This window comes from Gallinula chloropus (genome assembly GCF_964237585.1).
Source record: "Gallinula chloropus genome assembly, chromosome: 1".
In the NCBI taxonomy this organism is placed as follows: Eukaryota; Metazoa; Chordata; class Aves; order Gruiformes; family Rallidae; genus Gallinula; species Gallinula chloropus.
The window spans coordinates 101,898,407-101,923,848 of NC_140085.1; the positions used below are offsets into that span (position 1 = coordinate 101,898,407).

The 25,442-nt window shown below is 37.5% G+C and overlaps 1 protein-coding gene across 2 annotated transcripts in view; it reads right to left on the bottom strand.

Annotated features, from left to right (window-relative positions):
* The window catches only part of CADM2 (cell adhesion molecule 2), a gene marked incomplete at both ends in the record, with an annotated part of 663,520 nt that overhangs the window by 90,956 nt on the left and 547,122 nt on the right, over positions 1–25,442 (bottom strand). For both annotated transcript variants that reach the window (XM_084275339.1, XM_084275340.1), the window contains one exon: positions 5,428–5,518. In XM_084275339.1, coding sequence (XP_084131465.1) covers positions 5,428–5,518 — 91 coding nt within the window. The remainder of the gene's footprint in view (positions 1–5,427; positions 5,519–25,442) is intronic.

A 25,442-nucleotide genomic window follows, 5' to 3' on the forward strand; every position in this document is an offset into this window, starting at 1 on the left:
GAAATGACACTGACTCAAAAAAGTCCCATATTTCACGCATGCTTTGGTGAGAGAGCTGACCAAGACTATTAAATATTGAACCTTTCTTTCATTATGGGGCAGTTTTTGAGTTCACCTTTGGGGCAGTTTTGAGTCACTAGACTATGTTGTTAAGACACAATAGCACATAGAAGGTACAAGTTGCAAGAAGAAAACTTGACTTTTAAAATCTTTTGTAAGTACAGAGGACTGTAAATGATCATTTTGTGGGTTTTACTTTTCTTTTTTTAAAGCTGTCTTCTGTTTACATTGAAATTTTCAAAATATTGTCAGGCAATATGACCAGAAAAGTTTAGACATTAAATGTGACTTCTTAAAAAAGGATGCCTATGATTTCTGAAGCTTAATCACATTTCCTTCTTAGGAAAATAAACAAAACCTAGGTAAAAGAAGTAAAAGTATATTATGCTAAAAAATAAATTTAAAAGAGCCAGACACCTTACAGACATACTAAGCATGCTCATTTACTAAATTTTTACAGCCTGACAACTGTGCAGGGATCCAGCCAAAAATACTGGAAAAGACCAAATAGCTCTAAGAATTGGAAAGACAAGAGATTAGCTTCAATTTGGTTTGAAACTACAGAATCATAGAATTGTCTTGTTTGGAAGGGACCCTTTAGATCATCAGGTCCAACTGTCACCCTATCCTGCCAACCACTACTAAACCTTGTTCCTCAGCACCACATCTAACTGTCTTTTAAATTCCTCCAGGGATGAAGACTCCACCACTTCCCTGGGCAGCCCATTCCAATGTCTAACAACCCTCTCTGTGAAGAAGTTTTCCTAATATCCAATCTAAAAAAAATATTTCTTAAGGGCAGGCCACTCATGAGGATACAACAGTATCTCCAAAAGAGGAATGTTATTGAATAGTGATGCAAACTACAGGGTGTCTTGACCTAATTTACACAGAGAAATGAATAAATACTTTTTTACCTAAATAATTACCCGGAAGTCATTATTATTACAGTCATCAATTAAGTGAACAAATCAGTAACTGAGTCTACATAAGAAAAGACAAAGCTGATACAAGCCACCTTCTAGAATTTTTCCATAATAAGACTCTTAAATTTGGTCTACCAACTGGGCATCAATCCATCAGACAACAATCCTCACAAATGCCATCTCAAGTTCCCTCAAAATATTACAGATAATGCATTATGTTTCTATATTGTGCTATGTTTTTAAGTTCTGTTTAAAAAACAATCTCTGAGGTAAACTGATGAATGTATTTACTGTTTTCTTCCTTTCACTAAAAGAAAAAATAGTTTAAAATGTCATACCTTTATGCATACAATATCCCAAATACCACCCTTCCCCTGTTGTTTATAACTGGTGCCCCAAGTGTTGTATAAACTGTACCAGAACATCATCAAATCCAGAGGTCTGTATCAGTGTAACGTGACTTTTTTAGAGAATCATAGAACCATTTTGGTTGGTAAAGGACTTGATGATCTTAAAGGCCAACAGTGAACCTAACACTGCCAAGCCCAACCACTAAATCATGTCCCTAAATGCCACATCTATACATCTTTTAAATACCTCCAGGTATTTAAAACCACTCAACCACTTTCCTGGGCAGCCTTTTCAGTGGAGAAGTTTTCCTGATATTCAACCTAAACCTCTCTTGGCACAACTTGAGGCCATTTCCTCTTGTCCCATTGCTTACTACTTCGAAGAGACAAACAACCACATGGCTACAACCTCCTTTCAGGGAGTTATAGAAAATGATAAGGTTAATCAACCCCAGTTTCCTCAGCTGCTCTTGTTAAGACTTGTTCTCTAGAACCTTCACCAGCTTTTTTGCCCTTCTTCAGACATGCTCCAGCACTTCAATGTCTGTCTTTGATGTTAGAACCTAGAAGCAATAAATTTAGCTGCAGTTGTATACGGAAACAAGAAGGAGGTCTTTTGGAAGGCCATGTATGATGAAGCCTTCTCCCCTAACAATTTTACCAACTTCTCTCCCCTAGCTCACTCTCAGGACTCTTGTTCCAACATTGCCCTCTGCATCAAGACCACAAATGTTTGGTGACACCCATTCATAGCAACTAGCAACCTCAGAGTCTGGGATAATTCCAGCCCATCTCACACATCATTAATCAATTAATCAATGCCGCACACATTCAACTGCCTGCAGCCATTTTTTCTCTTGTCCAACATCATGGCCATCTTATACCCTAAACTATGAAACCTTAGCAGGGCCTTAGTTCTCCAGTTTTAACACCAGTGAACAGTTGGTCTTCTCTGCTATATCTCCAAAGGATGCCATTTCAGCAGGAGATGTAAAGGGCATCTGATTTCCTAGAGGTGTTGGTCTGAGCAAGGCTTCCCTCCCATTCCTTGCTACAAGACTTTAAATTAGGTAGGGCTTTTCCTCGTGACTGTGTTGTATATTTGATACAGTATCTGGGTATCCACGATGTACATGGTTTGAGGGACAGAATCCCTGCAAGGAGGGGTTTGGTGATAAAATATAAGATGAAGCAACTGCATTGAAGCTCTTCTACTTTTCCCTTTTGGGAAAGAATTACTCTGCAGTAGCTATTGGAATCGTGAATGTCACCACTGCCACAACGTGGCTTCATTCTTTCTCCATTTTCATATCAAATGTCATTTTGAAAGTTGTGAAAATTGCTCTGGGGTACAAGAGAAATATACCTATAAGTAAGGGCTCATTTACTGGTATGATTCACTGCTGCCTACAGGGAACAAGAGAGACTGTTGTAACTGTGACATAAAGTTGACAGTGTATAGAAATTAACTCACGGTGTGTAAATGGCTATGAAGGGCCAGCATTGGCTCTGAGCTCTCCATGAAGCCCACAGTTCATCACATACCTTGTGGCACCAATATATTTGGGCTCTGTGGACCTCTCCAATTGCTCTCACTCTACAAGCCAGAAGGTAATCATAATGTAGGTTGGGAGCATGACATTACTGTTTCTCATGCTAAGCAACTGCAAACTGCTCCCAGGAGGATGCCTATTTATTACTGGCTCTGCGCCGTGAAAGATTGACCTAATGAAGCAATACAGAGCAGCTGATGTTGGCAGTTCTCGTGGCATGGACAATTAGAGGTGCATTTATTGGCAAAATATTTGTACCCCGAAGGCTACCACATACAGGTGCCCTACCTTGATAATCTGTGGTGTGGAGTTTTGATTTGGCTGCCCTTTCAAAACTACATGTAAGGTTTGCATTTGAATCCATTAAGGATGCAACTAAGTTTTATTAAAAAAAATATATTTGGTATAGGCCACAATACAGACGTAGATACCTGACTGAATTAACTGCCCAAACTCCATGCAGTTAGTGGAGAGAAAGATCATAGAGGTATGATCTCATCTGGCTCTTTCTTGTGTTGTCTAAAGTGGATCAGACCAGTCAGGTCATAAGAGTCCCTAAATCTCTCCAATGAATGTGAAGGGAAACATTTCCCTTCCCAAGTGAGCAACTGAGATGTAAATGTCTACTGTGCAGATGTTTAAAGGTAGTTGAAATGATTTGTATACATTCAGAAACTGAAAAGCATCATTCCTCCTTCTAACACTCAGAGGCAGGTGATATCATTGAAGGACTACACACCTATTCCCCCTTTCTCCCAACATACTTGATCACATCCATCTGTCACACCCAGCTGTCTCTCTGACAAAACTGAAAGGAACAAAAAGAAGAAACCACCCCATAACCACCAAACTCTCTTATTATTTAAAAACTCCCAAGTGTGAAGGGCCAAAGTGTTTGCCCCTCAGCAGCAAACAACAGGTAATTCAAAAATATAAAAATATGTAATGATGGACTTACTTCTAAGTCTTTATCCTTAAACTGAACGTTAGATGAACTGTGAAAATCAAGCACCTGGGATTAGGATGCCTGAACTCTATCTGCCAAACAGAACACTTGGTGTGTAGCTGTCACCTGTTAAGTCATGAGGAAAACACTGAGATAGGGAAAATCCTAAATACTACTTAGCTAAAAGCACACTCAAGGCAATCAGAGCTGACCTGTTTCCTAAAATTAAGTGCTTGCATTATCTTCTGCTGAATTTGAAAACAGACTTTACCTCCTGATACCTAAGGGAATGCTTAAAGGCTGTTAGGTAAATGGATAATTCGTTCAACTATATTATAAAAGAGATGGCTTGCAAGGGATTTTTGTGAGCTACCGACAGAAGCATCTATATTACTTCAGAAGTACGTAGGTACCCGGAAGACCGATTGCATTGAGCACCACGTAAGACTGATTGGACAGACCCCCAGTGTTCCAGCCTCAAGTAGGGTAGAAGCCCGATCGTGATGCTGCCTTGCTCAGCCCGGCCAAGATTTGGATGGAACAGTTGATTTAAAATGATGCAGGCATATAATAGGAAAAAGAAAAGTACTAATGGAGTTTAAATGATGTCAGGTTAAACTCAGAAGAGCTTTTAAAAACAGAAATTTTGGACTTAAATGCCTGACGTGACCTAAATCTGACTTCAGGTTCCTACATTAAGCAGTTCTGTAGAGTCACTGAAGTTTACGGCAGGGAGAAATTCAGCCCTAAGTGATGTGATTTTTGGTACATAATTTGCACCTTTTCTAGAATCAAAATATCATTGAATCAGCATTTTCAAAACCATTCTAAAGCTGTATATCACCAATCTATATATCACTAAATATTCATCTTTTGAGCAGAAGGTCAACATTTACGTGCTGTGATGCATATCAATTTAATGTCAAACAACTGGATTATATGTATTTTATGGATAAATATTATCTATATATATGGGTCATTTGAGAAAATACTGTTTTACGCGGTGAAATCTATTTAAATAGGAGATTGTGTGCAAGAGAATCTCTGCAGATCTGCCTTTAAAAGTACTGATGGCAGAGATGGTAATTTCCAAGTAAAACAATTTATATTCTTAAAGCAGGCTGCACCTTTTCAAATTCTGCTAGAAAGAGGCAGCCAACTTGCACATATCATTAAACTTCAAATTCTCCTGTAAATGACAGCCAAAGCATCCAGAAAGTTCAATATATTTTCTCTGAGGCTAGTTGATGTGGGAAGATTTTCATGAGACGTTTTCTCTTCTATCATCAGTTCAATGATGTAAACAGTGACTGATTAAGCCTGCACTCCTTTCAGGTTGATATACCTGACTGAAAAAAAAAAAAAAGTAAAGCTCACAGCTGGAATTCTTCCTCAAAACTAAAATAGATGACAAAGTAAAAGTCCAATCCTCTGCAGACACTTAATGAAGACAGGCTTCAAGGGGTTTTCTATACCAGAGATTACTTTACACCCCAGGATGAGACAGAAACAGCAGATTTCTGCAGCCAAAGATTGCTATCACAGCAGAATAAGGAAAATAACAAAAACATATTACTTGTTAAATCACTTACACTGGTTTTCCTTTGGATTCACAAGTCAAAATTATAGATTGTCCTTCTTCAGGCCATGAATTGGAAGAAATGATTTTAACTAAAGGTGTATCTAGGAAGAAAAAAAATAGACATCTTGTTGATATACACAAAAAAGATTTATTATCTAAGAGTACATTCTTCTCTATTTACAAAAGACTATACCATAGATTTAATTTGCACTTGGAGATGATTTTATATGGAGCCTTGTGCAATTTTCATTGTCTTCGGGAAGGCAATAAAAATGACCAATGGAACTAAATCGGTAACTTTTTATATCCCACGGAAACACAGATAGAAACTACATGTATACTCAAAGGAAATAACTTTTTACTTTCCGTATGCAATGCAGATACCCCACACAACTACTCCAAAGTCTGATATCTAACAATGAAATAAAAAATATTGAGGATGAATAACAAGTACTCTATGCAATTGTTTCATTGTCTATTTATAGATTGATATGATGGAATGCTGCTATTAGACGAATGAATGCAATAATATACATTTGAATAAGAACACTTTTATTGTTGCAGAAGCTTGAAGCTCATAATAAGAAAGCTACAATGGGCTTTCAGATAAAATACCTTGTTACAGGCATTTTACAGGATATTATTTCTGGAATGCAATAATGCTGCACCTAAAACAGAACATTCTTTTTTAAAAACAAAATTTACAAAGAGAATGTTTTAAATACCTGCAAAAAACATCATATAAAAGTGTGTAATCTGTCCTAAAAATTTAAAAAATATTATTCTTATACACTGGAATTAAATTTACAGCTTTAATTCAAAAAAGATATACAATGTAACTACTGTGAATTCATGCAGAACAAAACATCTGCAGTAGAACTTTAAGTTTTATAAAATTTTACCAGCTGGCTTGCAAGGATATATTCTATTAATTAAAATATTTGACATGAGTTAGAAAAGGACCACAAAGAAACATGTCTATACGAAACAGTTTTTACCTTAGGAAAAGGTAAAAACCATTCTTAGTTATAGTGAGGAAGATTTCCTGACTCAGTAGGAAAATATAAGTTCTTGTTTTCTCCACAGTTTTGTAATACAAAACATGTCTACACCTATGGCACAAGTAACACTTTAACCTGCAAATCCAGGGTATCTAAATTTTGTCTCATCCAATTTGCAATTACTATTTTCATTAGCAGTGAGGTAGTAGTGACACCACAGATGTCCTATTATCGAGCAAATGTGAAAGAGCATAACAATATGACCCTACAAAATGAAATGGAAAAAAAGATACCCTGTAACAACAGAATTTCTCATTGAGATGCTAACAGTCCTGCTGAATGCTAAATGTCATATGAACAATTAAAACCGTTAGAAGCATTTTTCTAACTCTGATTTTTATTTCTGGCGCATCATGATGTATCAGCATGGCACAAGACAAGAAAAGGGGAAGGTTTAGTCTACACTTGTCATAATTCCACTGAAAGCATTGTCAGCTTCATTTAGCTTTCAGTACAGCTGCACTAACCTTACACCAGCAGCAAGTCTGTTTCACAAGTTCATATTTTTAAGGACCCTGCAAACCATTATGCAGGTGACTAATCCTTTGGAGGTCGTGCTGGCATTTGCTTCATTTTTAGCACATGCTTAAGGCACTGACCTCAAGTGCCTTAATAAATCAGGGCATCAAGTACTTCTGTGATTTCAGTGGCGCTATTCAAGATGAATAAATGACTCTCTTGACTATACATTGAACCAGAGAACAAATTAGTATCAGATAGGAGTACATGAAGAATTTAACTGAGGCAGGGAGACAACTAATGCAATGAGATCAAGAGGTTTCCAGAGAAATATAAAAAACAGCTAAACTTTGATGGAAGTAATCATGATAGCCACAGGTGAAGAAAGAAATTAAAGGCCCTTCTAGCTAGCCTTACTGGCTTAAATATTTAAGATATGACCAGCATTTTATGCATTACTCTAAATGACTCACATAAAATAGAAGAGGGGACTTCAGACAATCTTCTGTTCGTATGGATCACTGCAGCATTGCTTCCCTCAACCTGAAGTTCCCATTCCTACTTTAATGAATGCCCCAGACAGCTCTCTGTCCTAACTAGAGCTTACTAGCACAGAATAAGAACGGTCTTATGTTTATGTTTTGCTCCCTATTACACAATAAGGCGGTGTAGGAAATGCATTCATTCCTTTGTAGTTTTCCCTGCTAATTGACTTGTACAGTAACCACTTGTTTCTTTAAAACAGGAGACACAGGGATTAGTTCAACATCTAGCTTTTAAGGAGGCTTAAAGTTCACAATTTTTCTCATTAACAGTCCTTTTTCAAAAACTAGTTGATATTCTATGTTAGGTCCTTCATTCTTACTGTTACTGTTTCCACTTTGTTTTCATGCTGTGCTTGATTTCTCTCCAGAATTAAAGTAGACACTTATAAAGAGAAAAGTTTTAAGACAAACTAGCCCTCCATTTGCACATTCAAATCAATATTTAAAATGAGAATAAACCTTTATAGTAATTACATCAAAACGTACCTAACAAAGATAATAAAACCCTGCTGACTGATATTTTTCCAGAACACCAAATGCTGTGACAAAATACTACCTCCTGCTAGGACTGTTCATTTTGGAAGAATTTGACAAGTATAAATATACCCTTATCAATACTGTGAGCTTTAACCTGTCACACCCAGAAGTATTAATCATAACAACTGGAACATCATCTAATCTCCAGAAAACACCACCACTGAAAACAGTCTAAAGAAGGAAAAAACTTGTCAAGAATGGCAATACAGTAAGAGATGTTGATTTATTTTCAGATATGCTCATCACCTTCTTATAAGTAATGTAGATATGTCAAAAATCCCTCTACTTTTACAACCAAACAAAACAAGAGTAGGATAAAGGATTTTATTGTTGGTCAGACCTTCTGCTGCTCTCCTTTAAAATCAGCAGAAGTATACCAACTTGCACCAGCTGAACTTAACAAATCTTTAATAATTTCCATCTTTTCTTAGGATTTGGCCTGGTAATTTCATGGAAATAAAATATTGCAGCCAGGATTTTAAGCATAATTCTTACAAACAAGGGACTGGTGGGTAAAATTTCTTTACAATACTTACACATATGCCTTTATCCTGAGCTCTAAGGACATTATAGAGCAGATGAATATTCCAAAAGAATAATTGTGAAAATCCAATTTATAAAAAACAAACAACCAAAAACCACCACAGTCTTTTATGTGAGAGTAGGTAATACAACAAGCCTTGACAGTAAAACACACTGGTTTTAATACCCAGTGACTTATTTATTTACATGCATCTCCGACAGCGTGAGAGCAGTTTGGCCCTCCAGTCTTAGCTTGAGTAATGAGGTACTTATGAGCTGCAATTGATTGCTAGCATCAGGCTGAACAGAGACTCAAAAATGTCTTTAGACACATAGCAAGACATCTTTCTACCCCCTATGTGCCAAGAATCTGCCTTTTTGCTGGAAATAACAGCTTAGCAGCAGTCACAGATAAAAACTGTGGGATGGGATGGTTTGGGTTGTTTTAGATATCCTTTCCTGTTTTTCAGCAGACCAAAGGTAAGAGTTCCCCTGAGGCACTCTATTTCATCTGCTTTTCTAGGCTTTGGTTACATCTCATTGCACAAGACCAGTGAGGCCATTTCAAAGTTTTGGGATGATTTATCTATTTTTGATCAGGCAACATAATCTTTATACAGCAACATGCAAAATCAGTGAATGCATGTGGAAAATTGATTTCAAGTTTACACTGGTAATGAATTTTATCTGATATATGAAGAAATTAAGCACTTCAACACGTGATTTTTGTTGTACTCTTAGCAATAACTAATGCTAACATTAATACCTCGTGGAACTGCTTTACTGATTGATTTAATCACTTCGAAGCTATTTCAAAATAAGGGTGATATTTGTCACCAGACATTTGCTGTTAATCAGATCCCCAATGCTAAAAGGTTTTTAAAATTTATTTATTTTAAATGTGCTTGCTGTTTTTACGTTGCCTGGAGGAAGAAAGAGTTCATTATATATTTGTACTCTTTTATAGCCAAGCCCTTATAAAGTTACACAAAGGCTTAAATTTCTCCATATAATATAATTGCATGGAAGCTGCTGGAAGATTCCCATGTGATATGTTAACAGGCATGCGTAAGCTTCCGACAACCACAGCATAAATGTAGAAACTGAATTAATAAAATCAAATAAATTTGCTTAAGATCATGAAACAGGTCACCAACAGAATCAGAAAATAAATATCCACTACCTTCCTCTCAGTCCCAAGAGAGTAAAAAAGTACTTTGGCCTCTTTTTTCCTACATCACTTCAGAAGTCCTTGGTCTGTTCGGTCCTTAGCAAGCTACATTACCAGAGTTTCTGTGGATACTTTTTCAAGGAACTCTCAGCTAGTGGTTGAGTAACCAAATGGAAGTGTGAGCCCCATATATTCTAGGGAGTTAATCAACAAAATGTGTGTGGTAATTGGAAAAATCATGTCATGAAACAAAAGGACAATGTTATGATGATGTTATGTTAGAATCATGCTATTTTATCAAATAATCTCCCCCTAATGTAATGATCTTTAGTTAATGTAATTACAATGCTAGACAGAGAAGATGACCACTTCTTTTCTTGGACAGATTTGAGGGTAGGTTGGGAGCACATATTTTGTGGAGACATTTAAGAAATGACTACTGGAAATAATAGACTATTAATAAGTAGAAATATTAGTGATTTCATAGTCACTAGAATTCAAATGGTGCTGGGAATACACCTATTCAAACAAGCATGCATCAGTGTTTACTCCAGAGAATTGAGATAGATATATATATATATATATATGCATGTTTAGGTCTGCTGTAAACCGTCTTTGCCACTAGAGTTCTCTTCACATTTTGTTAAAAGGTAAATCTCTACATTGCTCAAATCTTACCCTCTGTTGGGCTTCCAGTCAAAGGATTATCAACAGAAAAAGTCTTAGTGGTTCGCCTCCATAAAAACTTACAAAAGAATATTGTACCAGATGTAGAGAATCAGGTGAGGGCTTCAAGTTTTCATTTTCTCTGCCAAATTATAGATACTAAAACCCAGCAACAAATCCAGCAATTTACTATGAAATTAAAACTCAACACATAAAATATCTTCCTTTCAGGGGCAGAACAGAACAAGAACTCCTCCTTTTCACTTACAGCGTTAGTAGTGTTAATACCTGAGGAAGGGTCCTGTACTTCAGCATTATAGGTTTTAGAGGCCTGCTATACCCCCAAGTCTTAGGAAGCTGTTTCTGTGCTCCCTCACATAGAGGAACTTTGATTTTTAAGAGAAGTGTTAATCAGTCCATGAAAACTAGTTCCTTACATGAGTTATTAGAGGCCCTGCAATGTTTTATGAGAAAAAGAGTCTTTATTCCACCGACTACTGAAGGATTCACACTAAGTAGATAGGATCCAGCAAAATACTTATTCAACAGTAATTCAGTGATAAGAACGTTCAGCCCTTCAGAGCCTGTGGATTAAGGATTTGGTCTGATTCAAAGAGTGCAAGGACTTGTGTGCTGACCTCCCACGCAATAGCAGAGGGCCACCAAGTATTCTGAGGTCTGCCAAGTATTCTAAGGTTTCCCTTCCACTCAGGTATAGAACTAAGATTTCACTTTGAATCTGAAAAAGCTATTTTCCTTCCTGTGTCCTAGTTTGGCTAAATCAGGACTGTCTGACGCACTAAAAAAGAAAAGGTATGAGCAAATTCTTAACCCTTTCCACATGATGAATTAGAATTCTACAAGTAACTCAGTACTGTGCAAATTGTCCCTATTTACATACAGTGCCAACATAACACACAATATACCACTCATCTTTCTTATATTAAAACAGATTTCTAAAGCTGGATTAGGATTTTCATAAAAAGAAAAACCCATAAAACTTTAATATTCCCTACATGTTTCCTAGGATGCTCTCTGGCTTTACATGTAAAAATTTTACTGATATATTTAAAAAGGTTTTTGAGCTGGTGCCCTCAGAGTACCCTCTCATTTGCCAAAGATGGCAACATTTTTAATGTTTAAAATATTTTAAACATTAATAAATAAATAAATAAATTCAACCACAATGCCAGAAGCAGGTATTAAGTATTTTAGTTATACCAGGCAAAATTTAAGACCTGTTCCAAACTATTAACAGATCTTTAGGGCACTTATGTTAGCACATGACTGTTACAAGTCCCTTAAAGTCTGTTTTTTAAATGTGTTTATTGCATGAAATCTGTAGCTTCTAATTCTCAAAGTAAAATACAATATAAAAAAAACAGAAGACATGGATGTACATAATTTCAGTGACAGTCTCCTGTAGTATTACCCATTCATGGATCTGCATGCTATACAGTGATTTTGCAAAATGTTTGGATAGTCTCTTTGTACCTGGCAATCTTGGTTTTGTCATGATCAAAGCAGTCAAGTAATAAACATAAAACAAGTTGTTTGCTGTTTAAGTAACAAACAGTACATAAAGTACTATTTGTCTCAATTTACAGGTTTGGAAAGGTTGGTGCCCATCATTCTAAGGAAATGGGTAACAGTGTCAAGAAGAAATCATACTTCTTTTGGTTTCCACTGTTAGCCCTTCATCAAAGCGTGTATTTTTTCTGGTCTGGAGCATATTAAAAGACCTGGCACAGAAATGCCACATTTGGTGACAGTAACATATAAGGTTCAATATATATAAGGTGTAAAGAGAAAGATCAATCTCTTGAATTATTTTAGTTTATGAGTCTTTGGGGTTCAAAAAGAAAAATCCACTGGTGAGGGTTTTTTCCCCTCTATGAATGGCACACATAAGTGATACTGTCAAAATATCTTTCTGAAAACACCAGGGATTCTATGCTCTTTTTTAATTTTCACAATGTTACACTTAGTCTTCCAAGTTCCAACCAGTACCAAAAGAACTAAACCTAATGAAAATGGTAGGAAAAAAAGGGGTGTGCAGCAGTTCAAATAAGTTTCCCTGTTGTGAATAAAAATGCACACCTCTGTACAACATAATGCTCTGACAAACATCATTAAACTTCCAAAACAATGACCTCCCATCTGAGTAGTTTCCATGCAACCAAATTAATCAGGTGCTTATTTCAAAACCAGGGCAAACACAAACCTTTCTCTCTCTACGTTCTAAGTAACTGAAAACAGCCCATTAACATCATTTGACCCTCGGCCTCCACTGGAATACTTTGATTCTTATACATGTTCACTTTCAAGGTGATTCTCTCTCTGTAGTTTATATAATGAGCATCTGTCCATCTGCGGTAAGAAGCTGAGTCTGTTGTAATGAAGTCTGTGATCCTTGTTGGACTTACTGTTTGAGCGCACTTTATGTTACCAGTAATAGGAAAGGCATCAATACAGGGAGGGACAAATACCTCACTTGTTGGGTTTGTCAGAAGGTGCGAGTGCTTGTAATGCATCAGGATGTGCTAACAAGTGTTATTCAGAGCCCTCCTAATAGCACTGATACTGCCTTCTTGTTTAATCTTCTAGGATGGTGACTAGATGTTTTTTATTACCTTTTGTGACCAGAAGTTTTTGTCTACACACAGCGATCTAAAAGGCCTTAAAAGTACTACTGGTAGGAAAAGGCTCTGTTTAACCCTGTAATTCTGCATTGGATCCAACAGTGGGAAACGTGAATTGGATCCATTCAGGAAGAGCTTGTATGACAGAGCAGTGCTTCTCACTGTGATCAGCGGGCTTCCCATGAATGCCATGTTTAATCTTCATGGACCCCAAGCAACACAAGAAACATGTCTTACAAACTACTTAGCAGTTTGGAAAAGAACTGCTCGAGCTTCAGGCAACCCACAGAACAAGATACGATCGGCCTTACCTGTGGCATAACATCTGCGTTGTGGCTGCCAGATCATTTGGCAGTGGCCCTGGAAAGAGGCTCACCACACTCATCTCTTGCTACAACCTGCTGTATTACTTCTAACAAAAGCCTCAAGAGCAATGGATCATAACGCTATCATCTTTGTACAAATAGGTGGGTTTCTCTCACCAGGGATTATTATTTTGAGCTGTCTGTGCAGCCAGTGACTGCCATTGCCCAGGAAAACTCATAGATTTTATGTTGTAGCAAAAAAGGGATAGAAAGAGAAATAGGTCCCCACCCTCCTGCTGTTTTCCACTGACTCCTTGCAGATGACTCTAAGTTCTGCCATAATCATAATTATCTCCTGTCTGGATCAATAATACCTAGGTTTACTCTGCCATTTTAAATTAATTTATATATTTACCTTGTACACTAACCACCATTTCCTCTTTGTACCAGAGTCCAAATTAGTATGATTCACTACAACGCAGTTCTCTTCTTACAGGTTTAGCTAAATTATGAGCTACCAACCACGTCTTTACTTCACAGTTTTATTTTATGACCACAAACCTTCTGAATATTGAAAAGGTTCCATAAATTTCTCTGGTATTTTATTGTGGCAGTGAACAACAACAGTTCTGGTGCTATCATTTTAAAAAATGTTATAAAAATCTAACAGTCCAATAATAAAAGATTATTGCTACCTGGTAATAAATGACTGCCAGATGATAAGATTTTTAAAGTATTTCCTGAGAGACTAATTCATTTATTTTCTATCTAGTTTTGTCTGATTTTTCAAAAAGCATGTTTGTGAAATCTATTTATGTCACAGCCTTCTACATTTTTCATCATGCTTTTCCCCCTCTTACTTCCTTGGAACCTTTCCATCAATTCCAGATGCAAAGATAAAATAGGCAGATACCTCTGAAAATGATGATGTATCTACTTTCCAAATTAATTAGCACTGGAGAAAGCATAGGGAATTTAAGGTATCTTCCCCACCTGAAAGCACGAGAAGATCATAACTCTCATATATGGATAGTAATTACAAAACTTCTTGAAAAATTCTGCATTCCTACACAATTTTATTGCTATTTCCAAAAAAACCCTAAGTACATAGGAAAAAAAGACTTTTAAAGTAAATTCCAAGGACAAACCACTCTGCTATGTACAAATATAACCATCAATTTGGATATCCCAAATGAGATCTGATAGAAGAGAGAGGAGTACTCTAATGAGCTCTGTGAAAGTGCTCAACGTTTTTAATAGCTTTTACACTTACCAGCTGTGTGCATCCTACAGCTGTGAATCAGCATCCCCCCAAAACTGGGCTGCTTTTGTAAATGACAAGTAGCATGTCTTCTGCCTGTACTCTATCGATTTGAATAAGCACTCATAAAGCAAGTCTGCATTGGTAAACTTCTTCAAATTGCCCTGGGAGAGAGATAGAGTAAGTCTGATCCTCTGCTTCAGAGAATAACGAATGACTCATTGCTTAAACCCGTGAGAGAAAAACTTGTTGTTGTGTATCTGAAAAAACTATTTTATTAGTAGCATTTGTGGGTGAGACAATCTGGATCAAAGGATTGTGTCGCAGCAATGGTATTTTGTTTCAATAAATGTATTCAACAATACTTTAAATTTAAGCTTTGTAATTATTTTTTTAAAATACTTAACTTTGATAAAAGTGAATACTTGGTACCACATCCACATGGATATTCTTCTGTCTTTTTATACACTCCTTTAAAAACTACTTTACAGTCAAGCAGGACCAGAAACAGCATATGGTCCCTTTGTTATCTGAGATTCTTTGATGAATATTATGTCATCTTTTATCCCAGCTCTTTTAATTTATTTTAAAATGATGTTTGTTGAAGAGAAAAGTAATAACAGTTTGTACCAGAAGAGCATAAAAACACTCTCCTGGATGCAAAACAAGCAGCCAAATGCCAACGTGGGGGAAGAGAAAGCTCAATCAGTGACATATTCCCTCCTGACACTCATAATCCATGAGTGCCTGAATTGAAGCACCAACCTGGCGGGAGACCCTTTAAGTTACTAATTCTGTGAACGCTGATTATCTGGTGCTTTCTTAGCAATATTCATAGTACCTGTTTCAACATCTGACCTGTCAGTCATACCATACTCCTTCACCACAATAGGTAAAAAGGAATAATTAAAATGTGACAGAATAATTGAAATGTGTGGCTTGGGGTTTTGGGAAGGTGAAAGAGAAGATGAAGGCACACTACCAAATTTCCACAGTTCCTCTCGGCTCCATTTAAAATGTGTTAAAACAGCTTCCTTCCTTTGTCATGTAATGTGTGCATTGATCATTCTTACCTACTTTGTGCTTGGTCTTAAAACTGGCAGAGATAAATGTGAGCATAGCATTGGATATATGGGTAGAGCCTGCTGAATTAAGTGGTAGACAGAGTGGCACTGTCACCACAGCTGTAAACGTGTGCCACTTCGAGAAGGAAGTTAGCACCAGTAGCACCGTCTGGGTAAATACAGCCATTCCCCTTTACGTGCTTTTGCAGGATGGTTTCACTGCTCTCTCAGTTATCTATTAAGTCCCATACACAGTTGGGTGATATGGTGGAAGCAGTATTTTCTTGGGCAACTCCATTCTGTTTCCCTCAGTGAACGCAAGCAATGAAGCTTAGTGTTACAATTTTTATCCTGTTTAATTATTTCTTCAGAATAAACACTCTTCATTTTGCCAGTCTCCACAGATACATAAACCTCTCTGTTCCCCTGAACAGCTCTGCTGACTTACACTGTGCAGTCTCCACCTTATATTTTGTCTCATTTTGCAGTATCACCTAAGAGAAGGAAAGAAAAAAAGCAAAAGGAAAAAAATCCCTTCTAGCCTAAATCACGTATGTTGTCAAGGAATGACTAACTCTGAGTCAGCATGTGACCTTTCAGTGTAACTGGATCTTCTGCATCCTCAGTTTCTTTTGCTTAAGGCCCTCAGTTTTCTGTTATGCTGCCTTAAATCATCTTCAATATGGCTTATGAATTGCAGGACATTCAAAACTGCTGAAAGAGTAAGTAAACATGACCTCTGGATGCTCAGCACAGGGAAATACCCCTTCAAACCTTTCTCTGATATTCATATCAGACATTGGGTATTATAAAAGTTCTATCTATATAAAGATATCTAATAGCAGTAGAACAGGGACATGAAGATTTCACTTGTGTCTTATAGACAGATATCACACCCTCATGAAGGGCAAACCTCTGTTCCTTGGGAGGTCCTACTAACAATCTTTACATGTGTATTCCTCCAAACTGTCTCATCTGCTTGCTGGTCTTTAGTTTTGGGAATAAACAGCCCCCCAAACAGTTCTATAGGGAAGGCTTAGAATAGCTTGGTCCTTCTGTCAATAGGTTGACTGGATGAAGGTGACCAGAATGGTAACCTGGGCTGTGAACTATATAGACTACAAATTTCAGTCTCCTTACAAGATGATCCCAGTTGAAGTAGCGCCAAATCTAGGCTAGGAAAACATGAAGAAAGATATCCAAAGCATTTTTGCTATGGCAGCGTGGAGCTTAATGGTTCACAGTCATGTACCTGAAAAATTCTTGCTCCAACTGGGGCCTGAACTTCTCAGACACTGGACTGTCATTCAACCACACAATCTTTATTGTCCTGTTAGTGCTATCTGATATAAAGTAGATATAACAAGTATATTTAAAAACTTGTAAATCCAACCTTCCACTACATATATCTAAAATAGATCATTTAATATATTTATATTATATATATTTATATTTGTCTTATCAAATACAATGAAGAGAAATATTTTTAATCACTTTTACAGTAACTGTTACTTAGACTAGGAGCTTAAAAACTCAGCCAGCCAGTCAGCCTTAGGGATGCTGTTGTTGGCCCATCGCAAACAGACAATTATATCTGTAACCCACCTCCTTATGTAGCGTAGGGTTTACCATTACAGGAAATCAGATGCTCTGCTTTTTTTACACCATTAAACTAGTTTTCTGGTCTTTTCAGACAGTCGAAATCACTTGCTCTCTTTCTTACATCCACCTAAAAATATCCTCCAGCACCTTAAGTGACTTTATTTCTACTGATAACAATGGCATGTGACGAATCATGACCAAATTAACTATATGACCTCAAAAGTCTACAGTGAGGTCTGTAAGGTTCTGTCCCCAGCTTGTCCTCCAGAGAGAAAACAGATTTTAGCCCATCAGTGCTCATTAATTCAGAAATGTCACCATGCTGACTGAAGCTAGCATCTCCACATGGCAAAGCATGGTGGGGTTAAAACATGTATTTGGAAGAGGTTCAGGGACAACCTCACTGTGTTCCATTTAGCAGCGTAGCCATGCCCTCTGTCTTTCCAGCCCTTCTACTGCAGGTTTTCTCTTTCATATGCCTAAAGGCTTACTCCTCTGAAATGGAATTATAGTTATTTTGCATTTATTTCCTAATTATTCTCCTTTTAATCTCATTCAAAGTTCCTTCCCCAGTTGCAATTGAGAGCTTCTTGAGCCCTCTCTTAAACATATGGCAAGCACATGGAATAACCTGCACATGACATGTTTTAAAGTTTCAGTGCAGAATAGGCCACTCTGTGGATTTTCCTACAAAAGATTTTAGAGAGAAATAAATTATCTTAGATTATATCTCACTTGTAAACCATATTTGAACATAAGCCTCCAGATGGGAAAGGTCAGGATTGTACATTAACCCTTTGAACTAGATATCCCCTTTGAAAGATGAAAGTTTGGCAGTAAATGGACCCACAAGTTTTTGAATTATTTTGCATTTAAATCATGGATTTCTTATTTTCATCCGTCATTAACCTAATTGATCTCATTTAAACATGCAAATTGTGGCACTGAACTTTCATGTTCAAAGATATCATTCTTTACTGTTTACAGTAACTATCCTTTATGTTTCATTTGTTTCAAGCATTCACTAATATGAAAAGCTTAAACAAGATAATTTTACTTATTAACACAGTGTTTACATAATTATTGAGCTAAATAATTAAGTAGAATAACTTCTTATTTACTTTTCATTCAATATGAAGAGGTGTACCAAAGGCTGTATCTTTTAATTTGCATTCTTATTATTACTATTTTTAACTGCATTTTATACTGGAAAATATGGAAATGTCCCTCCTTTAAGGGAGACAGAATGGAAACAATGGCCACTGAAGTACTAAAATAACTTTGAGGTATATTGGGATAAATACCGCCCTCCTATTTGCAGAAGAAGTACCAGATGAGTACCTCAACACAGGTGAGTCTTGGGGGGAAATCTGAAATCTGTACAAAGGTTAAACTTATCTCCCCATGTAACAGGGAATCACCTAGAAGATCTTGACAATCTCCCATTCTCGAGGTCACATCAGTCCAGCAAAACATCTTCATTGAAAGAGAAAAGCAGAAACACCACTCAGTTAACTTCTAAAGGACAGGAGTATCAGCCACAAGAGACAGTACCTCCCTGTCAGATTCAGGTAACCATTTAAGAAAACATCTAGCTTTTCCTCATGAGCTCCTAAAGGATTTAAACAGCTGGCAGATTTTCACTGAAGTGATGGAAATCCCTGCTTGCTTAGGTTTACAGAGGTTGTCTATGATCAGAGAGGGAGGTTTTGTGAGAGACCAAGGTCGTGTATGCACATCACACAGAGAAGATAGCCCTCTTGATTTTTAAGCAGGAACAAAAAGTGGCTTTAATCAATAAGAACATCTAAGTGGTGAGATGAAGGTCAGATAAACTCACTTGAAAACCTGAGATTAGGAAGCAGCAGTCCAGGCCTCCTATTCTGTAGAGATAAGAGTTCATCCTGAAAACAATACTTCTATAGCAAAGCCCAAGTGACCAAGATGCTGGTTGGTATCTTAGACTAACCAGCTACTACCCTCAATTAATTCATGATGGGAAATACACTTCATTGCTAAGGATGAAGGACACAAAAAAATAATCCCTGGGACAGGCTAGTGCTGGAACAAAACCCAGCACTCGTTGGTGTCTGAAGCAAAAAGATTGTTCTTACAGCACCCAGAATCCTAACAAATCATTCAAAAAAGTTGGTTTTTTTTTTTTTTCTGGGTTTCCTGCTAGTGGCCTATTATTCACACCTGGCTTTGTCAGGGATGCTTAAAAGAACTGATAAGAGATGACACTGATAATGATTTAGTGACTTCCAGAAGGTTGGGTCTAGGTAGCTGTATAGTGATGACAACAGACTGTTTCTTCAAAAAAAGAACACATAGCCCACATGTGTCTCGTTCCCAGACCTCAGTCTAAGAACCCTGAAGAAGAAAGCATTCAAGCCAACAGAAGCATTAGGAGTATATCTGTTTGGAACCAAATGATTTTTGTTTCCTCAAAGGGAAATCCTCTTCGCCATTTGTTATGAACAGTATACAACAGGGTGACCCATGCTAAAGAGATGTGCTGCTGCCATCACTGAAAGAAGGCTTCGGCTTGACGTCTTGGCCAGCTTCCACAAACTACAGAGGACTCTGAGGTATCACAGTTCCTGAACACTCAAATTATTCTAAGATAAAGTGGTTATAGCAAGAGAGCAAATCATGCTAATTCAGAATGGATGGGCAAATCTCCAGCATGGTCTTTCTTTTATGGCCCTAGAGGATTATGCCCTTGGAAAATCCAGGTCTTTTCACTGTATCAGAAGTTACAGGAGCACTTTGTGCTTAAACTTATCAACAGATAAACATTTTCTCTCATGGTCAAGCCAAAATAAGTTCTAACAAACACTGCAGCTATTTCCACTACTGTCTCAACATATACTCTATCTGTATTTATTTAAGATGGCTCAATATTTTGAGTCCCTGTTAAAAAAGAAATGAAGAATTGGAAGGCTGTGACACATCATTATCGTAGTTAGTAAACTATTTCCTGACTCTGGGGATACATCTCTTGCCAGACTGTCTATACAAGGACTGAGGTACTGTGTAATCATGCCAAATATTCCTAGATTTTACTTTTAGCCAGTGTGTCTTTGAGAGTGTCACACCGCATAATGAAGACATGGTCATAAGCAAATGAGAATGACCGATGATGCTGTTGACAGATCAGAACCAAAAAAAGATGAGCATGACTGAAGGAAATTTCTTTTAAATCTCATATTTTCTTCGCTCTGGGAAAATATGTTCTCTGCCTAGACAGTACAAGCTTCTTCCAAAAAAGGGCAATGTGCCTTTGTTGCTAAAGCATGGGTACCACTAACTCCTTGGAAACTAAAAAAGGAGATAGCTCATTGCACAGTGCAAGAGAAAAAAGGGTTTTTTAAGCACAAAGCTGGGAAAAATAACTAAGTAAAAAGAAAGCAGCACACTAAAAGAAAATGAAAATCTTACGTCTTAGTTGAACAGCTTCAGTAAGGCAACTAGTCTGCCTCAGCTTCACACTTGGAAGAAAATCAAGGTGTGACACATTCTACCCACTTACGGTACAGAAGAACCATATGTAGGCAATGGGGAAAGCTGTCCATCCCCCCTTCATTGTACATAAGAGGTGTCCAATTCTGTGCGTTTTTTCGTGGGCACACATCTGTCCCTTCTGAGCTAGAAAGCACAGCAAGTCCATGGTTGACATGTTATGCTGAACAGCTACCTAAGATAGTTTTAAATTAATTAATTCATTAGAATTAAACATCAAGATTTAAGGAAGATTTTTGGGGTTTTTGTTCCTCTAAATACTGTTCTGATGAGCAATTGTATTTTAGGCATCTCTATGGACTAACGGTTAACCATGGACAACCCTTTTCTTGCCTATTTTATATAATGCCTTATTTCACATAGTACTGTATTAATATATATTATGATCTGTATTATTTTTATATCTTGCATTTTCATATATTCACATATTTCATATCTTTCCACTTACATTTGTTCAGAATGTGTAATTGTAGAAACTGTGTTCCAACAAAAACTTGAAACCAGCCAAGTAAAAAAATTGAGCAAACCTCTCTTAGTGAGCACAAGGTAATGCATCTCCTTAAAAAAAATTACTGCTTTACACCAGCAGAAATTCTAACCCCATCCTGTTGTCAGAGAAACCTCCATTTGTTAATACATCAGAAATCACAGCAGTACGTTGCTGTTAGACACACACACCACACATACAATTTTCTACATGGCCGCACAAGTGCATTGCAGATTTGCTTATCTGTAGCCTGCTGCATTTGAGGAGTTTTGTTTACTTAATTCAAAATCAATAAGTTTATTTCCCGGACAATAGCCAACATTCTCTTGGAATAGCGGCCTAATTCTGAAGTCAAGTTCAGGCCTTCATTGCAAAAGAATCTAATAACGACCCGCAAATGAACAGGCAGCCTATTACACAAACAGTGCTGGAACCGCCTGTAGAAGCAAGTTAGCTGATGGCTACAGACTTGTCAGACTGACAATTCACTGCACATCTGCGCCTGCCAATATAGAATTTACTCCAAATTGCCTCTCTAGACACTTCTTTACATAACACATATTTAGCTTATTAGTGCTGTCATGTGGGAGTGTGGTCAGCTTTTGAGCAAAATCTCACCGAGTCCGTTAGCATGGATCGTATCACAGCTGCCATTTTAGAACTGCAATGATTAGGTTTGAAGTTCAAATGATTTGATTTCACTTTAAAGCTTCAAAAACAGCCTCTGGGGCAGATGTACACAATTAATTTTCCGGGGTCTGCTGGGTAATTTACTGTAGGCAGAGACTCTTCACTAAGGTAAGGCAATTACCACCGGGTAATTTTATGGCACACTCTTCAGTAGGAAGAAACATATTGCCTGGCTTCTGCTCGTATAAGACCTGAAGGAAAGTGAAGATGCTGCTTCTGGGAAACAACCAATCTGAGATATTGAGGAGGGGTGGGCAGAATTCACTCACTTCCCAGACATGGACCACAAGTTGTATTTGCCATCAGCATGTCTTTTCAGGAGTGTGCACGAGGACTCAGAGTATTCAATCTCATAAGTGTTGTACTGAGAAGCTTTCAAAATTGAAGCCCTGAACCTGTGATTCTTTAATCCAGGAACAAAGAATGCATTCCTAGTTTACTTTCAACGCAGAAGTAAACAATGAAACAAAATATCCCTTTGAGATTTGTATTTATCACTTACAAGAAGCACTTCCTAATAATCAGTGGCAGCTAGGCTGACAAGCAAACTTCAGAGTAAAGCCACAGGGGATACAAGTCTATTTTAGGTTTACTGTTGACAGTAAGGGTCAGAGGAAAAATAGACTCAGCAAGCAGTGTCGTGCTACCACAAACCTCTGATGGCCAAGCAGAAACTAAATTACGGCCAAACCTTTCAGCACGACAGAAAGACTTGGGCAATTGGGCTGCCCTGCAGCGCACAGAGCATGACATAGACATGAACAGGATTAAGCACAAGTGAGACACAACACAAATTAGTCATAAATAAGGCTTGAAAGACTGGATGAACTAATTATGCCACATTTTGGAGTGGGGCACAGTATGCTTACCCCAACAGCATCCCTATTATATTAATATTTGAAGTTTGCAAAATTAATCCAGAAAGCTGTGTGAAAAAAAAGACTGATTGCGGTCTGCTTCGAGATATCCTTCTTTTGGTTGAACTATAAATAATACAGACAATCTCTACCTCTGGACCTAACCATTTAAAAAAAAAAAAAAAAAAAGAAAGACAAAGAAAAAAACCCAAGAGACCAGCAGCAGAACTTAGACATTATTTCTATTACATACACATATATATTAAAAGAAATTAAAAACTTTTTTTATCTTAAAAGTTTAGTCCTCAGCTTCATTTCATGTACTGTAATACGACCAGGGAAAGCTGATTTGATTGCTCTATCACACTAATAAAAGCTAAGATTTGTGTAAGGGGAAGAAGGGGGAATAAAGTATATTCCATATTGATATTGCCGCTGATGGCATTACTGGCTTTCATTTTGTTAAGTTTACCTCCTATTAAAGCAGATGATAAAAGCAGCTGTGCGGGCTCATAAGCACCTCTATCTACATCTCTCCATGGAGTCATTACAAATATTGTTTCATATAGTCTCATCGTCTAGGACAGATTTAATTTTATTCTATCTTTCAGTAGGCATAAATAAAAACCTGTCATTCCAACCATCATGTGGCTTTTCTTCTTCTCTACCTGCCACCCACTGGATGCAAACATTATCCTGTAGTTCATACTGTTCTGTTGTTTTCATTGTTTTGTTTTTTTTTTCTTTCGGTGAAATCACAAATGTTTTCTGGTCAGGGGCTACTTTCTTGAAACAAAGCAGACTTTTATTTTTAACTTTCAAGCATAATTATATGGGACAGAAGTGGATGGACAATTTATTATTGCTCTTTTTTTTTCTAACCAGTGATGATACACTGGTAATTCATAAGGAAGATCCACATACCACAGAGAAAATTCCTTAGATTTTAGGAAGATGTTTAAAAACCGAGTGCAGTTCCAGTGGGTGATGTCCAGTCATTATGCATTCATTCTCTCCCAGACTGATGCTCATTTGTGCTGTTCTGTTGGACCATTTTAAGGTGCTTTCTTATCATTCTCCCATAGCTCTCTGCCCATCTGAAATACCCCTGGGACGTTCAGGACAAGTGCATTATGGCGCACTGCCACACTTGGTTGTGATTTTGGAGCCTACGGGACGTCAGATTAACAAATTCTCCTGACTTTTCTCACGGGGTCCCATAATTCATCTGTTTTGTCAGCACTATTTTTGAACTGCTGTCAGGTGCCATTGAGGATATATTGGGTCAGCTCACACTGGGTCCTGTGAGCATGCCTCTCATTAATACAAATAGAATGTCTCTTATATATTTGAAATCTTATGGATTGATGGGAAAAACCCACCAGCTTCCAGTGATTGCAGTAATACCCATGACAATGGTGAGCAATACCAGGAGAATAAAATCAAGGGGCCTAGTTCCAGTGCTATGTACTCCTTTCAGAGTCCTTTAGGACTGCTCTGGTAAATCATCCTTCTCCTCTTTTTCCCTAAAGGCTCTCTGCTGAACCGTATCATTATTTCCCTGAAGCTTCTTCACTTTTTATAAAGTTTCTTTTAGAAACTTGCCCAGTGTTAAGACTTCTGAGTATGCTGACCATGGAGATGTAGGTGATAAGGAAAAGAACAATAACAGTCTGTTCTTAGGCTTCTTGTACCAAAATACTGCTTTCTCCATGGTTTTAAGTGGTATTTCCACCCTCTCTTCTAAAACTGAACAACTTCTGGCATATTTATCCCCTATCTTTCCATGTATAATGACTCTATACTCATGATGGAGAGTATTAAATTGATTGGTGGAAAATTAATGGAGCAAGCAGGAACTACAGAGTATAATTACATGTGCATGTGGTTTTTGATAAGTAGGCAGTCTGGGGGGCAGCAACATAAAGCACATTAGTAATTGTAAACACCCTGTGGCATTAGCCCTTTTTAGAGAACTTCAATGAACCCACGGAAGAGAGAGAAGGGTCTTCCTCAAAACCTGAAGCAATGGGCATAGAAGGATGTACTCTACTGCTGTTTAGCAAGGTGGTTGTTGTCTTGCTGCCTAGGGTGCAAATGGGAAGGAAAGAACAAATACTCAAGAAGCTTTGCATACAAGAGGCCACAGAAAGGCTTCTTTGCCTTATGATCTTATGATGTTTGTTGAAACCAGAAACCTGCCTTTACATTACATTGCAGCCACTGTGACTAAATTTAAACCTCATCCTGTTCCCATACGTACTGTTCCATTCAATTTGGCTCATCTCCTGCAGTGACAACATCTTGAGCAGGGCACAGGAGTAAGGGCAAGAGACTTGGAAGTGAAGGCAAGGGCCAGCTCAGAAGGCTGATGGTTGTGGGGATTTAGAAAGCAAGGAAATAAAGCTGTTAAGGATTCATGTCTCTAGAGCAGATGCTATTTGAACACGTTAGGGGAGGCAGGTGTTTAATAGACACTTGGTGAAGAAAGGCCTTGATCTACCTCAGTAAAATGACGAGTTGAATGTTTGAGAAAACAGTTATTTTCAGTACATACTACTTATGGATGCTAATCCACATCCTCCTGATTTTCAGACTTTTTTTCAGATGGCATTTTTAGCACTGCTGTCA